The sequence below is a fragment of the Carassius auratus genome, unplaced genomic scaffold, assembly GCF_003368295.1.
Source record: "Carassius auratus strain Wakin unplaced genomic scaffold, ASM336829v1 scaf_tig00217381, whole genome shotgun sequence".
NCBI classification, from domain to species: domain Eukaryota; kingdom Metazoa; phylum Chordata; class Actinopteri; order Cypriniformes; family Cyprinidae; genus Carassius; species Carassius auratus.
The window spans coordinates 83,474-103,182 of record NW_020529037.1 but is presented as its reverse complement, the minus strand read 5'-3'; the positions used below and the strand labels follow the sequence as shown (position 1 = coordinate 103,182).

Here is a 19,709-nt window from a genome sequence, read left to right as displayed (position 1 = left end):
TGCATTTGCATGATTCCAATAAGCTATATAGCTGATCATACTAGTCCTTAAAGGGTTAGTTCACCCAATAATCAAAATTATGTGATTAATAACTCACCCTCATGTCGTTCCAAACCTGTGAGACCTCTGTTTATTTTTAGAACACAATTTAAGACATTTTAGATTTAGTCAGAGAGCTTTCAGTCCCTCCATTGAAACTATGTGTACTGTAGGTATTGTCCATGTCCAGAAAGGTAAGAAAAACATCATCAAAGTAGTCCATGTGACATCAGAGGGTCAGTTAGAATTTTTTGAAGCAGCGAAAATACTTTTTGGTACAAAAATAGCAAAAACTATGACTTTATTCATCATTGTATTCTCTTCCATGTCTGTTGTGAGTTATTAACAGTTATTAATGACATAATTTTCATTATTGGGTGAATTAACCCTTTAAGATAGACATATAATGGCTATGTAAATGCAGGTGGCCCATATATATATATTTATTTATATATTTACTTTTTTTTTTAACTAACATTAATGAATATTATGACTATATGGGTCAACATTGTAAAGTGTTATCATCTGACCTTCTTGCTGTGTATGACCGGTAATGTGGTAATGTCAAATTATCACTCTGCAATGTGAGCCACAAACTTACATACATTTTTATTGAAGCTATGTATTCTTACAAAGGATAGTTCATATAGTTTTACATATAACAAAACCAACAGTAACAGTAAAATACATGTATGTGTGTATGCACATGTAAAGTAAAAAGTAAATATAGTTGCCAGAAAAAAAAAACAAAAAAAAACATGATCATATGAAAAATAAATGTAAACATTTAAATGTTCAAAACATGCCCTCGTATATTTACAGCTTTCTGATAAAATTTCCACTCAAACTGCTAATTTATTCTGGGCCTCATCTTCACTAGGCAAGTAAGTCCTTTATATATTAATTGATTGATCAACTGATTAATTTTCTTGTTTGCTTATGTATTTTTTATTTTTTATTTTACTTAAACTGCTATAGCTGATCTCTCATCCACACTAGTGGTCTGTGAGTAAACAGATCCTGTGCCCTGTATAATGTAGCTCTTCATAAACTGCACTCTACTGAAGGGTGTCCTGTACAGGAGTCTGAAAAGTTGCTTCCTAAATTTCTCTCCCACAAACACATAAAGAAAGGGATTCACACAGCTGTGTGAGTAAGCCAAAGCTTCTGTGATCTGCAAGCTTATTTTGATTGCCTTACTGCTCTCACAAGTTGAGTTTGTATATTTACTCAGCTCTAAGGCTTTCACAAAAGCTGCAACATTGTATGGAGCCCAACAGCAGAAGAAGACCACCATTACCGTGATGACAAGACGGATAGCCTGCCTCCTGGGAGAGCGAACTGTCAGGAGTTTCATCAGAATCATTGAGTAACAAAATCCAATAACAATAAGTGGAAGAATTAAACCCATGATATTTTTTCTAAAGATGCCAATAATCATTGAATAATGACTAGAATCTACATTATTTGTTGGATAATATATACAGTAAGTTAAGCTACTCATCTGTGTGGTTTTGAGATTTAACAACTCAGGAAAGGATGCTGAAACTGCAATGATCCATATGATCACACTGGCTAAGATCCCATATGTCCTTGTTCTGACTCTCAAAGCAAACACAGCATGAACTACAGCTAAGTATCGATCAACACTCATCAGAACAATGAAGAATATCCCACTATAGAATCCAATGTTGTAGACACTGAAAACCACAGTGCACATGAAATTTCCAAAGATCCACTGGTCTCTGGCACTGTGTGCTAGGAAGGGGAGGGAGCAGACCAAGAGCAGGTCAGCTACAGCAAGGTTCAGAAGACAGATGTCAGTCATGCTTCTAAGCTTCACACCCAGCAAGACCACCCAGATCACCAGTATGTTACCCAGAAAGCCAACGATGAAAAACAAGGAATATAACACAGGGAGAATGCTAGCTCCATGAGTTCCATAATCACAGGGCAATGCAGATGGATCATCACCATTTTTGTAGTACAAATAATAATCATAATCCGTAAATGGTGTACCCACACTTGAAAAGGAAAAAGAAAAATACTATAAGTAATGCAGAGCACCTCTTTTACATATGACCAATTTATGTGATATGACCTCACCTGGCAGATGTAATGTCATTTAGATGAGGGTAAGATGTACTCCCAGTCCATGGATGCTGTGCAGTAGTCCTGTTCATGAGAAAGAGACAAATATATTTAAAGGTCCATATAGTCAAAATTGAAATTTCCTGACTTTTTTCATGATAACTGAGGTCTAGGGGATATTTAACTACCATATAAGTTTCAAAACAGTCAGTTCACAGTAAAATGCACACAGGCTGCATAAAGTAGCTGTGATTTTTCACGAACCATTGTGACTTCCCTAAAAAGTTGATGTCAGAACTACACAGTCACTGTCTTCAGGCACCACCCCGAGCACCACCCACTGTCCAACTCTACTTTTGCCAAACCCCAAGACAACATCAAATCCGTGCCATTGCTGAGCAACAAATGCACTGAAACATGTCGAAAAGGTTAACTTTAACCATGAAACCAGATCGGCCGACCTGTAACGTTATACTCTCATAGATCATAACCATTACTGTAGAATGCAGAATAATCATAATCCGAAACTGGTGTATCCACACTTGAAAAGGAAAAGAAAATATACTTTAAGTAATGCAGAGCAACTTTTTTTACAAGTGACCAATTTATGTGATATGACCTCACCTGGCAGATGTAATGTCATTTAGATAAGGGTAAGATGTCCTCCCAGTCCATGGATGCTGTGCAGTAGTCCTGTTCATTAAAAAGAGAGAGAGAAATATATTTAAAGGTCCATATTGCCAAACTGAAATTTCCTGACTTTTTTCATGATAATTGAGGTCTAGGGGCTATTTAACTACCATATAAGTTTCAAAACAGTTAGTTCACAACAAAATGCACACAGCCTGCATAAAGTAGCTGTGATTTTTCACGAACCATTGTGACTTCCCTAAAAAGTTGACGTCAGAACTACACATTCACTGTCTTCAGTCACCACCCTGAGCACCACCCACTGTCCCACTTACTTTTGCCAAACCCCAAGACAACATCAAAGCTGTGCCATTGCTGAGCAAAAAAAGCACTGAAACCGTCGAAAAGGTTAACTTTAACCATGAAACCAGATCGGCCGACCTGTAACGTTATACTCTCACTCAAAGGATAGATGATCTGAAAGGATTGTTACCATGAGGTGGATCACATCTAATGTGTATAGTAAAGACAAACTCACCATGTCTATCTAGTAATAACGAAGTTAAATTTCAGCAGGCAACAATTTTTACAGCTACAATTAATCACAACAATGTATATACATTTACAAATTATTTCAAATAAATCAGCAGTTTGTTGTTTCACACACATGCACATATACAGTACATTGTTTCATACACGATATAGTCGTGAGATGCAAGAAACGTGGCAAAAAATCTGTAGACTACTCCATAACAACAAAAGAGAATACTTTATAGATTTTTTTTCTAATAAACAGTATACGCTGCAAACACAAGGATTTTTGACAATCGTTTCTGTCTAGTCCGCTCGTTTTATCGCATTGCAGCTGTCGTCGTTTTTTTGCCTTGCAATGGCAGCAAATATGCGACCAGATTTAAAATTTGAGGCTGTATTATGCTGATTCTGGCACCCAACATCACAACAAGATTACCTTTAATTCTCAGTGTAAATGGCTTTTCAAAGAACATGGAAACAGAACAACACTCTTAAGTAATAATGCATCAATTGCCATGAATCATGGCTTCCATTTTGTGATTCCCCACACTAAAAAGAAATGAATGATACATTTAGCTTGATTGGACAGAACTTGTGTATATATAGACTGTTTTCATGTTATTTCAGTTTTTTCCAGTGTCCAATTTTCACAGTGTTCCTTTTTCGGCTGTTTGAACTAAATTTAGAGATGTTTGGTCTTACCTCAGCGACGCAGCTGTAGAATTCATAATCAGAGAACCAGAGGTGTTCTAATTGGGTTAGACCAAAAAAGAGTGTTAGCATAACAATGCTGGTAATAGATCATATTTTAGGCATTAGTACAAATGTATTAGCAAACAATATGTGACTGCTTTAACATTAATAGTCAAATAAACATATTAATGATATACATATTTATAAACATATAAGTAAAAGCATTTACATTGTCAGCAAAATGCTATTATTTGACTGAACAACTACTATGATTATGATGATTTTAGTTGTAGGGGATATAATTATTTGGTTGATGATATAAGGTTTGATTTAGAATTAGATACAAATAAGTAGTAAAGTACTTTACTGGGTATATAACTTAATAATAATAATAATAATAATAATAATAATAATAATAATAATTATTATTATTATTATTTTGTATGTACGTAAATACCTTTTTATCATCAATATCAATATTTTTATGGATTAAAATGAATGAATGAATGAATGAACACAAATAAACAATAAACTAAAATATATAAAATTAACTTAAAATTATTTTTTATAACTGCGATGAGATCAAATTACATTGTTAGTTCATGATACCTAATGCATTAATAATAACAAACTCAAACTTAATCAGTTAGGGTTCAAACCGTATCAGTTAGGCTTTACTATTTACTGTATTACTTATTACTAATTATTAAAAGGACATGAATCATTAATATTTTGGCACTTTACTTTAATAAATATAGCGAGCACACGCTGTTAAATTCAGTTTATTCTAGGTGTAGCTGCACTTAAATATATATATATATATATATATATATATATATATATATATATATATATATATATATATATATATTGCACGTTAATATAAAAAAATAAAAAATAAATATTCTTCCAAAGAAGCTGTAAAAATGATATGCCTAAAATATGACACCTCAGAAAAAAATATACAAAGCCTTATAGTATACATGATAATGGATAACTTATTAAACAAAAAATGTTGTAGAACAACTTTGGAAAAAACAATGAAAATGTATGTATATATATATATATATATATATATATATATATATATATATATATATATATATATATATATATATATATATATATATACACATACATTTTCATTGTTTTTTCCAAAGTTGTTCTACAACATTTTTTGTTTAATAAGTTAAGTTTTATTAAAGATTTATTATCATAACAGAACATTTCACATACCTATTAGCACTATGAGCTTCGATCTGTGGTGGAAACCACCTGTTACATTCATGTTATTCTGTGACATTGAATGTTTCCATCAGCTGGTTTACCAACCATAAAAAAGTGTGAAACCATAACCATTTCATCCAATTCAAACTCATAAAAAAGGTGTCTGCCTTTAAAATCGGTAGTTAGGGCTCATTTAAAGTGGTCTCCAGGCATATTAAATGCATATAAATGAACACAATTTCAAAAAAGATGTTAAATCAGTAATGTGCTTGTCAGGAATACTCACAAATGTGGTAATTGATGTTGCCCACTGACCTTCTGAACAAAGATGGGAAGTTGAGATAAGATCTAATCATGTGAGATCAGCCAAAAAAACATGATCTATTATATTGGGTTTTTTTTTTTCTTAGGGTATTGGTTTGTAACGCTTCCTCTGTATAGGTAAACTGGGGTAGGGGCTTTGCAGTTTGCAGAACTGGTTTCGTATTGGCTGCAATAGCAATGACTTGATTGGCTCCCACTACAGTTTGGAGGAAATGTTCTGTTTTTTATTTGAAAACTATTTTGCAGCACTGCAATATGAAATTCATACTGCTTTAATGCTACAAAACACGCAAGCAAGCAAACAAAAAAAAAACAACACACAAACTTGCCAAAAAATAACCAGTAAAAAATGCATTCAGAATTGCACGTGTACTCAGAACAGCTGAGCAATGTGATAGCATGTGGTTTTACACACTCTGCACACTCAACCACTTAAAAGTGCTTTTAAAAGAGATGTCCATACTCTGTAAAACCTAACTTATCTTACATTTTATAGCCTCTGATGTTCTTCAAGTGTTTTACCATTACATAACATAAAGTTTGATATCTGCGTCATCTGAATTAGTAACACACTGAAACAGAAAACATAAAACCAATGGAGGGAATGGTTTACCTTTGCTCTTTTGCGGGTTCTTGCTTGCTTGGTTTATAGTTTTATCATTACAGTCTCTTCACTGTGAGGGAAATATGTGCTTAGACTCAATAGTAGTGTATATATATATATATATATATATATATATATATATATATATATATATATATATATATATATATGTATATATATATATATATACCAGAACGTCTTAGTAACGTGGCAACAAGTTTTGTGAATGATCAAGCAGGATTTACATTTTAAAATCTCTTTAAAAAAATTAAAAAAATCTAGTTATATTTCACACACACACACACACACACACACACACACACACACACACACACACACACACATATCATATATATATATATATATATATATATATATATATATATATATACAGGTCCTTCAAAAAAAATTGCATATTGTGATAAAAGTTCATTATTTTCCATAACACCTCAGCAGTGCCACAGGCTGATAGCCTCCATGCCATGCCGCAGTCATTTCTGCAAAAGGATTCCCGACCAAGTATTGAGTGCATAACTGAACATAATTATTTGAAGGTTGACTTTTTTTTGTATTAAAAACACTTTTCTTTTATTGGTCAGATGAAATATGCCAATTTTTTGAGATAGGAATTTTGGGTTTTCATGAGCTGTATGCCAAAATCATCAGTATTAAAACAATAAAACACCTGAAATATTTCAGTTGGTGTGCAATGAATCTAAAATATATGAAAGTTTAATTTTTATTAACTATTATTAAAGTTAATTTCATTAACTAAGCAAGCAAGAACCCACAAAAGAGAAAAGGAAAACCATTCCCTCCATTAGTTTCATGTTTTCTGTTTCAGTGTGTTACTAATTCAGAAGACGCAGATATCAAACTTTATGTTATGCAATGGTAAAACACTTGAAGAACACCAGGGGCTATAAAATGTAAGATAATTGGTTGTTGCTACTGGATAAAATAAGCCTAACCTCAAGCCTCTAACGTTTTTGTCTATTACTTCCACCATCAATGCAATGTTTGAGCCCTTTTTATCATCCACTAAGCAAAACTTGTGATACAGAGTTTTAAGAAAAAAGCTCACCTCTTCTCAACAAGCCATATGATTTGAGTTATAACTCCACTCAAAAAAGTGCTGGGTTGTTTCTTTAACATTGCTGGGTTTACTATGCTGGGTCAAAATTCTGGGTTGTTTGGGGTATTGTAAACACACTGTTGGGTTGCTCATGCTTGTTCAAATGAGATGTAAGGATAAAATGATAGTTGGGTTAATTTGCCACAGCAACTGGTTTGCCAGTTTAATTCTTCACATCTGACACGACTCAGGGAGCACGCTTCTCAGCGAGCAGCATTTTATGGAAAGTTAATATGAATATTTACCTATTAAAATATTTAATTTTATTGTTCAATTGATCTCTGAAATGGAAGTACGTTTCTTTTTTCTGTGAAACAGCTTAACATTATAGGCTACCGTTTATACTTGTTTTTTGTTTTTTTTCTGGGGGTGGGGGGGGAGGTGGGGTGACAAAAATGCCTCATTGTTATATAATTTGAAATGACATCAGTATCCTTTCGAAATAAGTAAATATCGAATTTATTAGGGATTAAGTGAGAATTTAAAAGGCAGAAATGCATTTTGTACGAAGTCCGTAAAAGTAGATATGAATATTTACCTATATGTTATTTTAAGTTCTGGTAGTAGGAAGCTCATTTCAATGTTTAAAATACGTTACAATCTTTTATATTGGAGTATAGGGACTTACATAATTATTCAGCTATTGCTAGCTGGTAGCTTTTTATTTTTTATTTTTGACCAAATCTCATCGTTTTATCATTTGAAAACCAGCTACATCTGTAGGCTTTTGAAATGTTTAGCTTGTACCTTATAGTAAAAGAGCAAAAACTCTTTAAAAACTGGGCTACTATCAGTGACGGAATTCTTATCTATGCCCAGCGAGAGGAAAAACTTTAAAGGCATAGTTTACCCTAAAATTAAAATTTTATGTTTATCTGCTTACCCCCAGGGCATCTAAGATGTATGTCAATTTGTTTCTTCAATAGAACACAAATGGAGATTTTTAAAACAAACTATTGGAGTCTGTTAGTCATATAATCTAAGTCAATCGGTATAAAACATACAAATAATAATAATAATAAAAAAAATAAAATAAACAAAACCAAATTAAACCCTGTGGCCCATAACAAATGATGTGTAAATATACAAAATTATCGGTCTGTGCAAGAAACTAAACAGTATTTATATAGATTTGAACTACAATGCCTGAACCCTATGAGCAAATATCCTCAAACCACAACTGGCACGTGAGGTGTCTTCTTCTTCTTCTTGCCTTACGGTGGATTACAGACTTATAAGTGCATTACTGCCACCGATCTCTCAAATTGACCATTGATACTCTATCTACAATCTCATTTAGGAGTGCCAATGGTCCACTTCAATTCAATTAAATTCAATTCAAGTTTATTTTTAAATTAGGTTTCTATAATATTTAGTAGTAGCTTATTAGTGGTGTCTAATTAACCACTGTGCTAAATAACAAACCTTGTAGCCGTTTCTGTTCTTTACACTCAATAAGTGTTCAACAAGTCTACTGAACCTTTCTTGTCCTCGTCGATATGGGGGCAGTGGTCCTGACACAATGATCATCGCTGCGGGCATCGTGCTGCGAACTGTCTCGATCAGGCTCCTGAAGTTCCTCTTCAGCGTCTCTGTCTCCCGCAGCATGGTGTCGTTTACCCCAGCGTGAAGCACAACTGCTCTGGGGCTCTCGTCGGCCTTCAGGATCATGGGTATCTGCACAGAAACATCGAGAACACGGGCACCAGGGAAACAATGAGTGTGCACTTTACCTTCGGCTATCGTAGCATGGATGGAGTCTCTGACGATCAAAGCGTCGCGTCCTGTCTCGCAAATCAGTTCCAAATCAGAGGGGAGCAAATCAGTTCCAGCTGGAGATCTCGAAGACCGGAGGGGGAGAAGTCGTCGCCCGGGGCCTAGCTCACGTAGTCCACTGTGGATGCACCCAGGGTCCGTGATGTCCCAGAGTGAAGGACATCTGGGAAGAATGCGTCCTGGGTGCACCGGGCCTGTGCAGAGAAACACAAAGAAATTCATAAAGTCATTAACCATCATTATCATTATCATAAAATCATTAACCACTGTGCTAAATAACAAACCTTGGAGGATTGTTTTAGTTATTTTCAATGAATTTGTGGATATGCTCTGCCCTGTCCTTTTCAGTTTTCTGCCCTGTTTATAGCTGGACATACTGTTTTTCCACAGAAATCTAAAAACTTCCAAGTTAGTTTTTCTCCATTTGCATTCAAGACTACGAGTTTCTTTCTTAAAAGAATGAATATTACTGTTATACCATAGCACAGTATGTTTTTTTCTAACCTTTTTCAGTTTGATGGAGGCAACAGCTTCGAAGGTTAGAAAGAAACACACGGAGTAGACGTGGTGGGACTGTTAGCAGCGCGCTGTATACTTACCCCGGACTTGTGAGCATCAGCCTGGGAGGATTCCAGTGTGGCTCTCTGCTCTCTCAGCTGGGCCTGCCTCACCTCCAGGTCGTGAATCTGCTTCTCCACAGCCTCCAGCTCGAGCTGCACCTAATGCAGCTTGAACGTGTCCTCACCTGCAATCAAAGGTAGACATACATCCGCCATTAAAGCAAGTAACAGTGAGTAAAGCAATGGTAATGTGTGTGAATAGAGTATAAGCAATGCAAGCGCGGTTAGCGACAACCACGCTGCCAATGCTAACGGGCTATAAGCTAATAGCGGACCCGGGAGATCAAAATAAAACTAATAATAATCAGGTGCTCTGATTGTTTTTGTTGTAGAATATGATATTCACACATTATAGAAACGGAAATTATGGTGTATAAAATTTATTTTTAAGATAAAAAATAGTAGATAAAAATAATATAGTGACAAACGCAGTACACACGGCAACAACAAACTGGCACCAAAAGTATATTTACTTAAGAGATAGGTGGCTGTAATGCACTTATAAATCTGTGATCCGCCATAAAGCAAGAAGACACATCAGCAGGCTGTATTTTGAGGAGGCGCTCATACAGTCCATACAGTTTAGGCATTGCAGTGCATTAGAGGATAAAAAAACAATATAAATACTGTTCAGTTTCTTGCAGAGATGGATCATTTAGTTTCTTTACACATAAATGCATCATCACGAGCTGCAGGGTTTAATTAGGTTTTTTGGTGTGTTTTTTTTTTTTTTTTTTTTGTTGCCATGGTTCCAATTCATATCCATTATAAAACAGACTGCAATGGATTGAGTCAAAAATCTCCATTTGTGTTCTACTGAAGAAACAAAGTCTGTTTACCTTATTATTTAAGAAATCGTTGCTAACATTGCACTGTAGTTCACCTACAGTGCCTGAAGTGTTTGAGCCTTAGCAATAAATGGTCCTCATTAATTTAGAAATGTGGGCATTATTAGTCAGTAATTTTACCATTATAAAAAAAGAATGAACTGAAATGTCTCTTGCTTGTCACACATACTTTTGAAATCAGGCATTCCTGTCAACAGCAGTTATTCGATTTTTATTTCTATAAAAGGCTATAGAAACAAAACTCATTGTTACCAATGAACACCAGGGCAGAATAGACATAATTACTACTTCAGAAATATGAATTGTTATATACATGTATACTTTATAAATGTTAATGTAACACTATGTATTATTCTCAAATAGTTTAGCTGCTAAAGGCTTTCGAGACATTTTTGAAGGTCCTGTGAACTCTGCTTCCCCCATCCATCTACAAAAGAGGAGGAAAAGTCTTCAAACCCAAAACTGAGGAGGATCAGAGGTCATTTATTGACATACAACCTGTAAGTGGAGATGTATGAACTACTTGATATGCTTCATAGTTACAGTGAAAGTAATTTAGATTTTGAATGTTTAAAGCCAGATACATACTGCACGATTTTGTGGCTGTCCCAGACGAAAAATCTTGTTTTCTTTGATCATGGCTCTTAATCAGTGGTTCTGTCGTAAAATGAAAAAGGTTCAGAGATGGCAGTTGTCACGGCCTCACATCCAAAGATAGCCTATGATACAGCATATCGCACAGTGTGTTTGCTGTTACAATCCACAAAGAACGTGTCCCTACCAGTATCCAGGAACCACTGCTTTGTCACTAGGAATAATTGTGATGTTTTTTTACGAAAAAAATTAATCGTCAGTATAATCACTGGTGTTTAATTGTTTCCTGTGGTGTTTATGTATTACTTATTTAATTTAATTTTTATTGAGCCAGGAAACAAGGGCGTTTTGTGAAAAAAAGCAAAATTCCAGGTACACAATTTGTTAATATTCACACTGTCTATTATTAAATCCTGCCTCCTGTTCCCACATAGCTATATTTGGTTGTGCGAGGCGGCAAAGATCAAACCTAGATGCGGTAAGTGAATGAGAAATCAAGAGTTCTGTGCATGAAATTATGAGATAAATTGCATCACGTTGATTCAGCAACAGTGAAGTTTTTAATTATGTTAAAAGCGGGTTACAAACCTAGAACTGTATTTGTGTGTACACTTATTTATTAGGGTTACACTCATATTGAAATATAAGGTCCCACTTTATATTGTTTCCCTAATACCTGTGTACATACAAAGTAACTACATACGTATGTAGCATGTATATTTTGTTTATGTACAAATGTGTAACAGGATTTATGTAACTACATTTTGTGTATGTATAAAAGTAATTGGAACCATTTAATTCAGGGAGTGGAGATGGGTAGATTTAGAGATGGAAATGGGATCCAAGGGGTTGGAGATGGGTAGGTTTAGGGATGGTAATGGGATCAAGGGGGTGGAGATGGGTAGGTATAGGGGTGGAAATGGGATCCATGGGGTGAAGATGGGTGGGTTTGGGGATATGTAAAGTGGGAGGAGTTGGATCTCGAGTTGGGAGTGCACCACTGTAATACCAGTGTACTTACATGGTAACTCCTCAGGAACTATCCACTTAATATGAAGTTTAACATTATGGACACCGGCCATAATTTATAAGTAAAGCCTAACTTTACTGCTGCTAACTTAAAGGGGTGGTGAAATGCTATTTCATGCATACTGAGTTTTTTACACTGTTAAAGTTGAGTTGGATTCCCATGCTAAACATGGACAAAGTTTCAAAAATTAAGTTGTACGTTTGAAGGAGTATTTTTGTTCCCAAAATACTCCTTCCGGTTTGTCACAAGTTTCGGAAAGTTTTTTTTCGAGTATGGCTCTGTGTGACGTTAGATGGAGCGGAATTTCCTTATATGGGTCCTAAGGGCACGTCTGCCGGAAGAGTGCGCACTCCCGTATAGCAGAGCACTGAGAGCACAACAGGCATTCACTGATCAGAGCGAGAGCGTCGCGAAATGTCACAAAAGGAATGAGTTTTTGGTTGCCAGGGCAATACAACCCTGCACAGATTACCAAAAAAAAAAAAAAAACAGCATTAAGGGACCAGTGGATGGAGTTTATTTTTACAGAGCATCAACGGATTTGTGCAAGTGTTTTTGTTTGTTCCATGCATTTTGAAGATGCTTGTTTTACAAACAAGGCCCAGTTTGACGACAGATTTGCATATCGTTTATTTCCTAAGGATGATGCAATCCCAACGAAAAAGGGTCACGATCGTGTGTTGGAACCGCAGGCGGTAAGTAAAACTGCTTAAAATATCTCTGCCTCCTTGTTAGTGCGTCCGCCTTCCATGCCGGAGACCCGGTTTCGAGCCCCGCTAGGAGCGAGTTGTTGCTGCTGCTGCTCTCGTTGAGTTTCAGCCTCAGGATCTGATTCTGGATCATAAATAAACGGCTGAATCTGACTGTAAGCCATGGTTTGTTTTGGATGATGGTTTTTCCCTCACGGTAATGTCACAGCGTCCACATGCTCTCAACGCAAAAGCCTACTGGCGCTCGTGATTCTTTAGCTCTGCCCACACGTCACGCCTCCAGCCGGTCGTGTTTGTCCGGGAAAAATCGGTACAGACTATCTTTCTCTTATGAATGTAATAAAACTAAAGACTTTTTGGAGATATGAAGGATGCAGTACTACTCTATAGGTACTCAAGATTAACAGGATATTGAGTGAAAACGAGCATTTCACCCCCCCTTTAATAAAATACTTTAAGACTTTTACTCAAGTAATATTCTTAACAGTGACTTCAACTAATACCAAAGTAAATTTCTGGCAAGATATCTGTATGTTTACTTGAGTAAGACGTTATACACCACAGCAGGCAAGGTCAAACAATGACATGACATGTTAGTATTGTGACAGATATTAGGATGGTGATTGAATTAGGATGGTGAATTTCTTTTTGTGAATTTGAATTAATTGCTTTGAATAGGCACAAGTTATTTTGTCACTGTTCAATATATCAGGTAACAGAAACAGTCCTGCCAGGTTGAAGTTAAGGAAGTGTCACGGTTCGCAGGTTCCTCTGCTCATTTCTGTGTTGCAACTCTGATTGTCTATCAGCGTCAGCTGTTGCTGACGAGCAATCACATCAGTGACAGGTGCGTCTTTTTCTGTGGGTCTACTTATAGTCCTGTGTTTGTCTTGTCCTTCGTCAGATTGTTGTTACTGTTTCTCTGTTTGTCCTCCATGCAGTGTCATCCAGTTCCAGTAGTTTTTTTTTTTCTTGGATTTTCCTGCTTCTAGTGCTAGTGCATGGGACTGTTTACTTGAGTTGGGGTGTTGCCATTGTAGCTTCCTGTTTTTGGTTCACGTCTTTGAGGATTCTGCCCACTGCAGTCCCTGCGCTGTCAAGGAAGAACTGCCGACCAGAGACTTGTGCCTACCATCTGACCTTGTTTGTTCTCTTGAGCATTTAAATAAACACTATTGTTCATTCGCAACTGGATCCAGTGTTTCTGTCCCTGACAGGAAGAGAGGCAGGTGAAGGAGCAGGGTCACAGTTGAGGCATTGACTGGTAACAATGTGATAATAAGAGCAAGTATAAATATAATCTATTTGTTTTGCATTACATTGAGGTTGCATTTGTATATTAAGAGGTCTGTTAAGCACTCATCATACATAAATCTTGGCATGTAGGCATAACAGGGTTGCTACCCTCTGGAGTCTGTACATACATAGTGGTTTAACTTTTGTATTTTGGTGTATTTTTAAGGAAACTGACATGTAGTTACTGACAGCATTAGACAGAGTAGCAGTGAGACAGATGACAACAAAGAACAGAGTGACCACGATGAAGAAGGGCATAGAACTGGAGATATTCTGGACTTTGACATCAAGCCAAACCAACCTCACACTAAGGAAACTGCAGTTCAAAATCTGTCGAATAGGGTTCTCTATTTTCAGGATAGTTGGTACAAGCAGTATCCATGGTTTCACTTTAGCCACACGGCGAAGGGAATTTTTTTTTTTTTTTCAAGGTTTGAAAACCTACACAAAGAAAAATACACTGTCTAATAAGGCATATCCTGTATTCTCCTCAAAAGGATTCTGTAACTGGAAGAATGCTCTTGTTTTCTAAATTCCACCATCATGCAGTCACAGTTAGTGCTCAATAAGCAACCCCGATTGATTCACAACTTTCAGGTGCCTGGGCAAAACAAGATAATGCAAGGCACTGTCTGCAAAATATTGTAAGTTCAATACGGTACCTTTCGAGGCAGGGTCTGGCACTGCGAAGCCATGAGAAGCGAAATGGGAATCTATTTCAGCTTTGGAAATTCAAAGTCAAGTATGATGACAGTCTATCTAGTTGGCTATACCGTTGTCATTACTATACATTTCATCCGGTGCAAAATGAGATTTTGCAGTAAGGAAATTGTATTGTGAGAGGTATTGCAGTCTCCATCCAGTCTCTACGAGTTTTGCAGTATTTAATCAATATAGATGGCACTCAAGATGTCTCCAGAGTAGAGCAAGAATCTGTACGGTTTGGATATGCGGACCATGACCTGATACCACAAGAGGTCTTTGTTGCTTTGTATGAAGTTCCAGGAACTACTGGAAGGGAGATTGCTAGGATGGCTAATGATGTCCTCATGAGGCTAAATATCCCTGTCTGGCTTAAGGGGTTTAGACATATGATGGTGCTGCCAAAATGACAGGAAGACATTCAGGTCCACAAGGAGAACTTAAGAGACAACAGCCATTGGCTTTGCATGTGGATTGTGGAACACACTGTCTTAATTTGATTACGCAGTCGGCTTGTCTAGCCAGTCCTGTTATATGTGATGTCTTGCAGTAGGTCCATGAGCTAGGGACATTAAGCCCCCAGTCTGTACACAGGTGTAAGGGCATATGGACTGTGAGAGAGGTTTGAAAAGGGTAAAACCTTATTTTGACTTTGTTTGGCATTAGAAGTGATTGATGAGTTACAGTGTCTCAACAAAGACGTGCAAAAACCGACAGAAACTATTGCAGGAATGAGAAGTGCAATAGAGTGGGTCAGGTCCACTCTACAAAGCAAAAGGAATGAGATAAGCTTTCAGGAGATTTTTGATAAAGCAGTGGCTATGGTTGACCCCCTTGGGATTGGGAGTCCATTCTGGTTCCTCACCAAAGACAGCCACCAAAGCCATACACTGGCGGGGCAAGCCAGCATACTCTCAAATCAGCCGAGGAGCATTACAGAACAGTTCTATAACATGCTATATAGTGTTGATGCTCAGCCTCAGGACAGGTTCTTCAACCGGCCTGATCTAAATGTCTTGCAGAAGCTAGAGGAAACTCTACTGACTGGAGAAGTGAATGAAACTGTTGATCTGTACCCAGAACTGAATAAGGAGAGCCCAAAAATCCAATTAGCCATGTTTCGATCCAAAAACACTTTCAAATCCAGTTCTGAATCAGAATCAGAATCAGAATCAGAAAGAGCTTTATTGCCAAGTATACTTACGCATACAAGGAATTTGTTTAAGTGACATAAGCTTCCAGTACACAGAGACAACAACACACAGAAAAAAAAAAGAAAAAAAAAAAAAAGAGAGATTTACAAATTTGCAAATAAATTAGTGTATAAACAATTGTGCTATAAATGATAATGGAATAGGATTGAGTGAGATGCAGGAATGTTCTAGGATGGAGGGTTAACAAATAAATATAAGGATATTGCACGTTTATAAGCATAAGTAGGGAACATTTAACTGTTCATGAGGTAGATTGCCTGGGGGAAGAAACTGTTCTTGTACCTTGCTGTTCTGCTGTTTGCGGCTCTGAGGCGCCGGCCAGATGGCAAAAGTTCAAAGATGGGGTGACTTGGATGTGAGGGATCCAGAGTGATTTTCTGAGCCCTTTTCCTCACTCTGGATGTATACAGTTCTTGAAGGGTGGGCAGGGGAGCACCAATAATCCTTTCAGCAGTCCGAACAGTTCTCTGTTTATTGAAGTACAGAGGACAGACTCAATGATGGCCGAGTAGAACTGTTTCAGCAGCTCCTGTGGCAGGTTAAACTTCCTCAGCTGGCGAAGGAAATACAACCTTTGCTGGGCCTTTTTAACAATGGAGTCAATGTGATTGTCCCACTTCAGGTCCTGAGAGATGGTGGTTCCCAGGAATCTGAATGACTCCACTGCAGTCACAGTGCTGTTCATGATGGTGAGTGGGGAAAGTGCAGGTGGGTTTCTCCTAAAGTCCACGATCATCTCCACTGTTTTGAGCGTGTTCAGCTCCAGGTTGTTAAGACTGCACCAGACAGCCAGCTGCTCAACCTCTTGTCTGTAAGCAGACTCATCACCGTCCTGGATGAGGCCGATGACTGTAGTGTCGTCTGCAAACTTTAGGAGCTTGACAGAGGGGTCTTTAGAGGTGCAGTCGTTGGTGTACAGGGAGAAGAGCAGAGGGGAGAGAACACATCCCTGAGGGGCACCAGTGTTGGTGGAGCAGCTGTTTGATGTGAATTTCCCCAGTCTCACTAACTGTTGCCTATCTGTCAGAAAGCTGGTGATCCACTGACAGATAGAGCTAGGAACAGAGAGCTGGGTCAGTTTGGTCTGAAGGGCTGTTGGGATGATGGTGTTGAATGCCGAACTAAAGTCCACAAATAGGATCCTCACATAAGTCCCTGTTTTGTCCAGATGTTGCAGGATGAAGTGCAATCCCATGTTGATTGCATCATCCACGGACCTGTTTGCTCGGTAAGCAAACTGGAGGGGGTCCAGTAAGGGTCCAGTGATGTCCTTCAGATAAGCCAGAACCAGTTTTTCAAACGACTTCATGACGACAGACGTTAGAGCCACAGGTCTGTAGTCGTTAAGTTCTGCTATCTTGGGTTTCTTTGGGATGGGGATGATGGTGGAGCGTTTGAAACAGGAAGGCACTTCACACAACTCCAGGGATCTGTTGAAGATCTGTGAAAAGATGGGGGCCAGCTGGTCAGCACAGATTTTCAGACAGGCTGGTGTAACACCATCTGGGCCTGGTGCTTTTCTTCCTTTGTTCTTCTTGAAGACCTGGCGCACATCATCTTCACAGATTTGAAGAGCAGGAGGTGTGGAGGGTGGGATTGCAGGATGTGTTAATGGTTGTGTAGGGAGATTGTCAGAATGGGTGATGGGAGTTTCAAATCTGCAATAAAACTCATTCAGGTCGTTAGCAAGTCGTTGATTAGCCTCAGTGCAAGGGGATGGTGTCTTGTAGTTCGTGATGGCTATTAGACCTCTCCACACTGAAGTTGAGTCGTTGGAAGTAAACTGGTCTTCCAACTTTTTAGCGTAGGTCCTTTTAGCCGCTCTGATTTCTTTGTTCAGTGTGTTCCTGGCCTGATTGTACAAGACCCTGTCCCCATTTCTGTAGGCATCCTCTTTGGCCTGACGAAGATGTCTGAGTTTTACTGTAAACCATGGCTTATCATTGTTGAATGTTAAATAAGTCCTGGTAGGAATGCATATATCCTCACAGAAACTAATATAGGATGTTACGGTCTCTGTGAGTTCGTCCAGATCGGTGGTAGCAGCTTCAAAAACATTCCAATCAGTGAGGTCAAAACAAGATTGTAAATCCTGCTCTGTTTCGCTGGTCCATCTCTTCACAGTCCGTACTACAGGTTTAGCAGATTTAAGTTTTTGCTTCTAGGACGGTATAAGATGAACCAGATAGTGATCGGAACGTCCCAAAGCTGCTCGTGGAACAGAGTGATATGCATCCTTTATTGTGGTGTAACAGTGATCCAATATATTACTGTCTCTGGTGGGACATGTAACATGCTGTCTGTATTTTGGCAGTTCACGGGAGAGATTGGCTTTGTTAAAGTCCCCAAGAATGATTAAAACAGAGTCCGGGTGTTGTTGTTCTGTGTCTGAGTTCTGATCAGCAAGCGCGATTTCCCAGTTGATTCTGATTCGCGATCCGCTCTGAACAGCTGAAAGCCCGGCAGATGGAGCGCGCTGTCCGGTATGGCGTCATTCAGCCAGGTTTCCGTGAAACACAGAGCAGCAGAGTGAGAGAAATCCTTATTTGTCCGAGAGAGCAGAAGCAGTTCGTCTGTTTTGTTGGGTAGAGAGCGGAGATTTGCGAGATGGATGCTAGGCAATGGCGTTCGAAATCCGCACTTCCTGAGTCTGACGAGCGCTCCCGCTCGCTTCCCCCGTCTGCGCGTCCTGAAGCGCTTGATCAGCGCCGCCGCTCCTCCGATAACAACGTTCAGTAAAACGTCTGAATACTTTAAATCCGGTAAAAGATCTTGTGGTGTGTTCTGCCGAATGTTCAGCAGTTCATCCCTTGTGAAACTGATCGTGTTTGTTAAACAAAAAACAGGAAAAACGAACAAAAACAGCACAAACACTGGAGAGCCAAGCACTGAAGCAGCCATCTGCGGCGCCATCGAGTACAAATGACTGATATCATGAGTACAAATGTTCAGCAGTTCATCCCTTGTGAAACTGATCGTGTTTGTTAAACAAAAAACAGGAAAAACGAACAAAAACAGCACAAACACTGGAGAGCCAAGCACTGAAGCAGCCATCTGCGGCGCCATCGAGTACAAATGACTGATATCACTGATATCTGAAGTGACTGATATCATGAGAGGAATTCCAGTTGAAGTGACAGCCCTGTTTGATCAAGTTGAAACTCTTCCAAGGCTTCTTTTAGTCATTCCATTCTCATCAGCTGAGGCTGAAAGAAGTTAGATGCAAATGTCAACAGTTCAACAGTCAACAGTTCATTTCCGTTAATGACAGGCACAGACATGCATTTGGTTTATTTAAATAGCAAGAAAAAAGACAGTAGGCACTTTGACGTTTACAATTGCATTGCACTGAGAACAAAGTTCTGAATTAAAATAAATCTGTTTAACTGTCTACTTGTCATTATTAGTTACCTGCAACATTACAGAATTAATTAGTTAAGACATTTATGAGGTCAGTATAATATTAATTATAACATTTAAGACATAAGACATTAACATATTCCGTGGATGTCCACACCAATTTCAAAATCCAACCTACGCCCCTGTGATCCATGTTTACAATAAATATGTGACATGAAATCAACACAACATGGCGCTAAAACTGCTTACCTCAAGCTTTTATCCATTCCCTCGTTCGCCGCT

General features: G+C 38.0%; 1 protein-coding gene across 3 annotated transcripts; it reads right to left on the bottom strand.

Moving 5' to 3' along the window:
- Window positions 1-624: 624 nt before the first annotated feature.
- On the bottom strand, window positions 625-9,219 carry LOC113100861 (C-C chemokine receptor type 5-like). Of its 3 annotated transcripts, none has more exons than XM_026265387.1 (5): window positions 8,758-9,219; window positions 3,997-4,043; window positions 2,755-2,823; window positions 2,146-2,214; window positions 625-2,063 (listed from the first exon to the last, which is right to left on the bottom strand). In XM_026265387.1, the coding sequence occupies exons 2-5, from the start codon at window positions 4,020-4,022 to the stop codon at window positions 1,004-1,006; spliced, it is 1,224 nt and encodes a 407-aa protein (XP_026121172.1). In that variant the 5' UTR covers window positions 4,023-4,043; window positions 8,758-9,219; the 3' UTR covers window positions 625-1,003. The 3 variants fall into 3 exon arrangements, with proteins under 3 accessions (XP_026121172.1, XP_026121171.1, XP_026121173.1); XM_026265386.1 differs by lacking the exon at window positions 8,758-9,219 and adding an exon at window positions 5,501-5,628; XM_026265388.1 differs by lacking the exons at window positions 2,146-2,214; window positions 8,758-9,219 and adding an exon at window positions 5,501-5,628.
- Between the last annotated feature and the right edge of the window lie 10,490 nt (window positions 9,220-19,709).

Bases quoted from the DNA above. Each gene is read 5' to 3' on its own strand.
- LOC113100861 (XM_026265387.1), bottom strand. From the start codon at position 4,022: ATGAATTCTACAGCTGCGTCGCTGAG. The intron at 2,215-2,754 runs GTGAGGTCATAT...TCTCATGAACAG, and splicing joins AATGACATTACATCTGCCAG to GACTACTGCACAGCATCCAT. The intron at 2,064-2,145 runs GTGAGGTCATAT...TTCCTTTTCAAG, and splicing joins AATGACATTACATCTGCCAG to TGTGGGTACACCATTTACGG.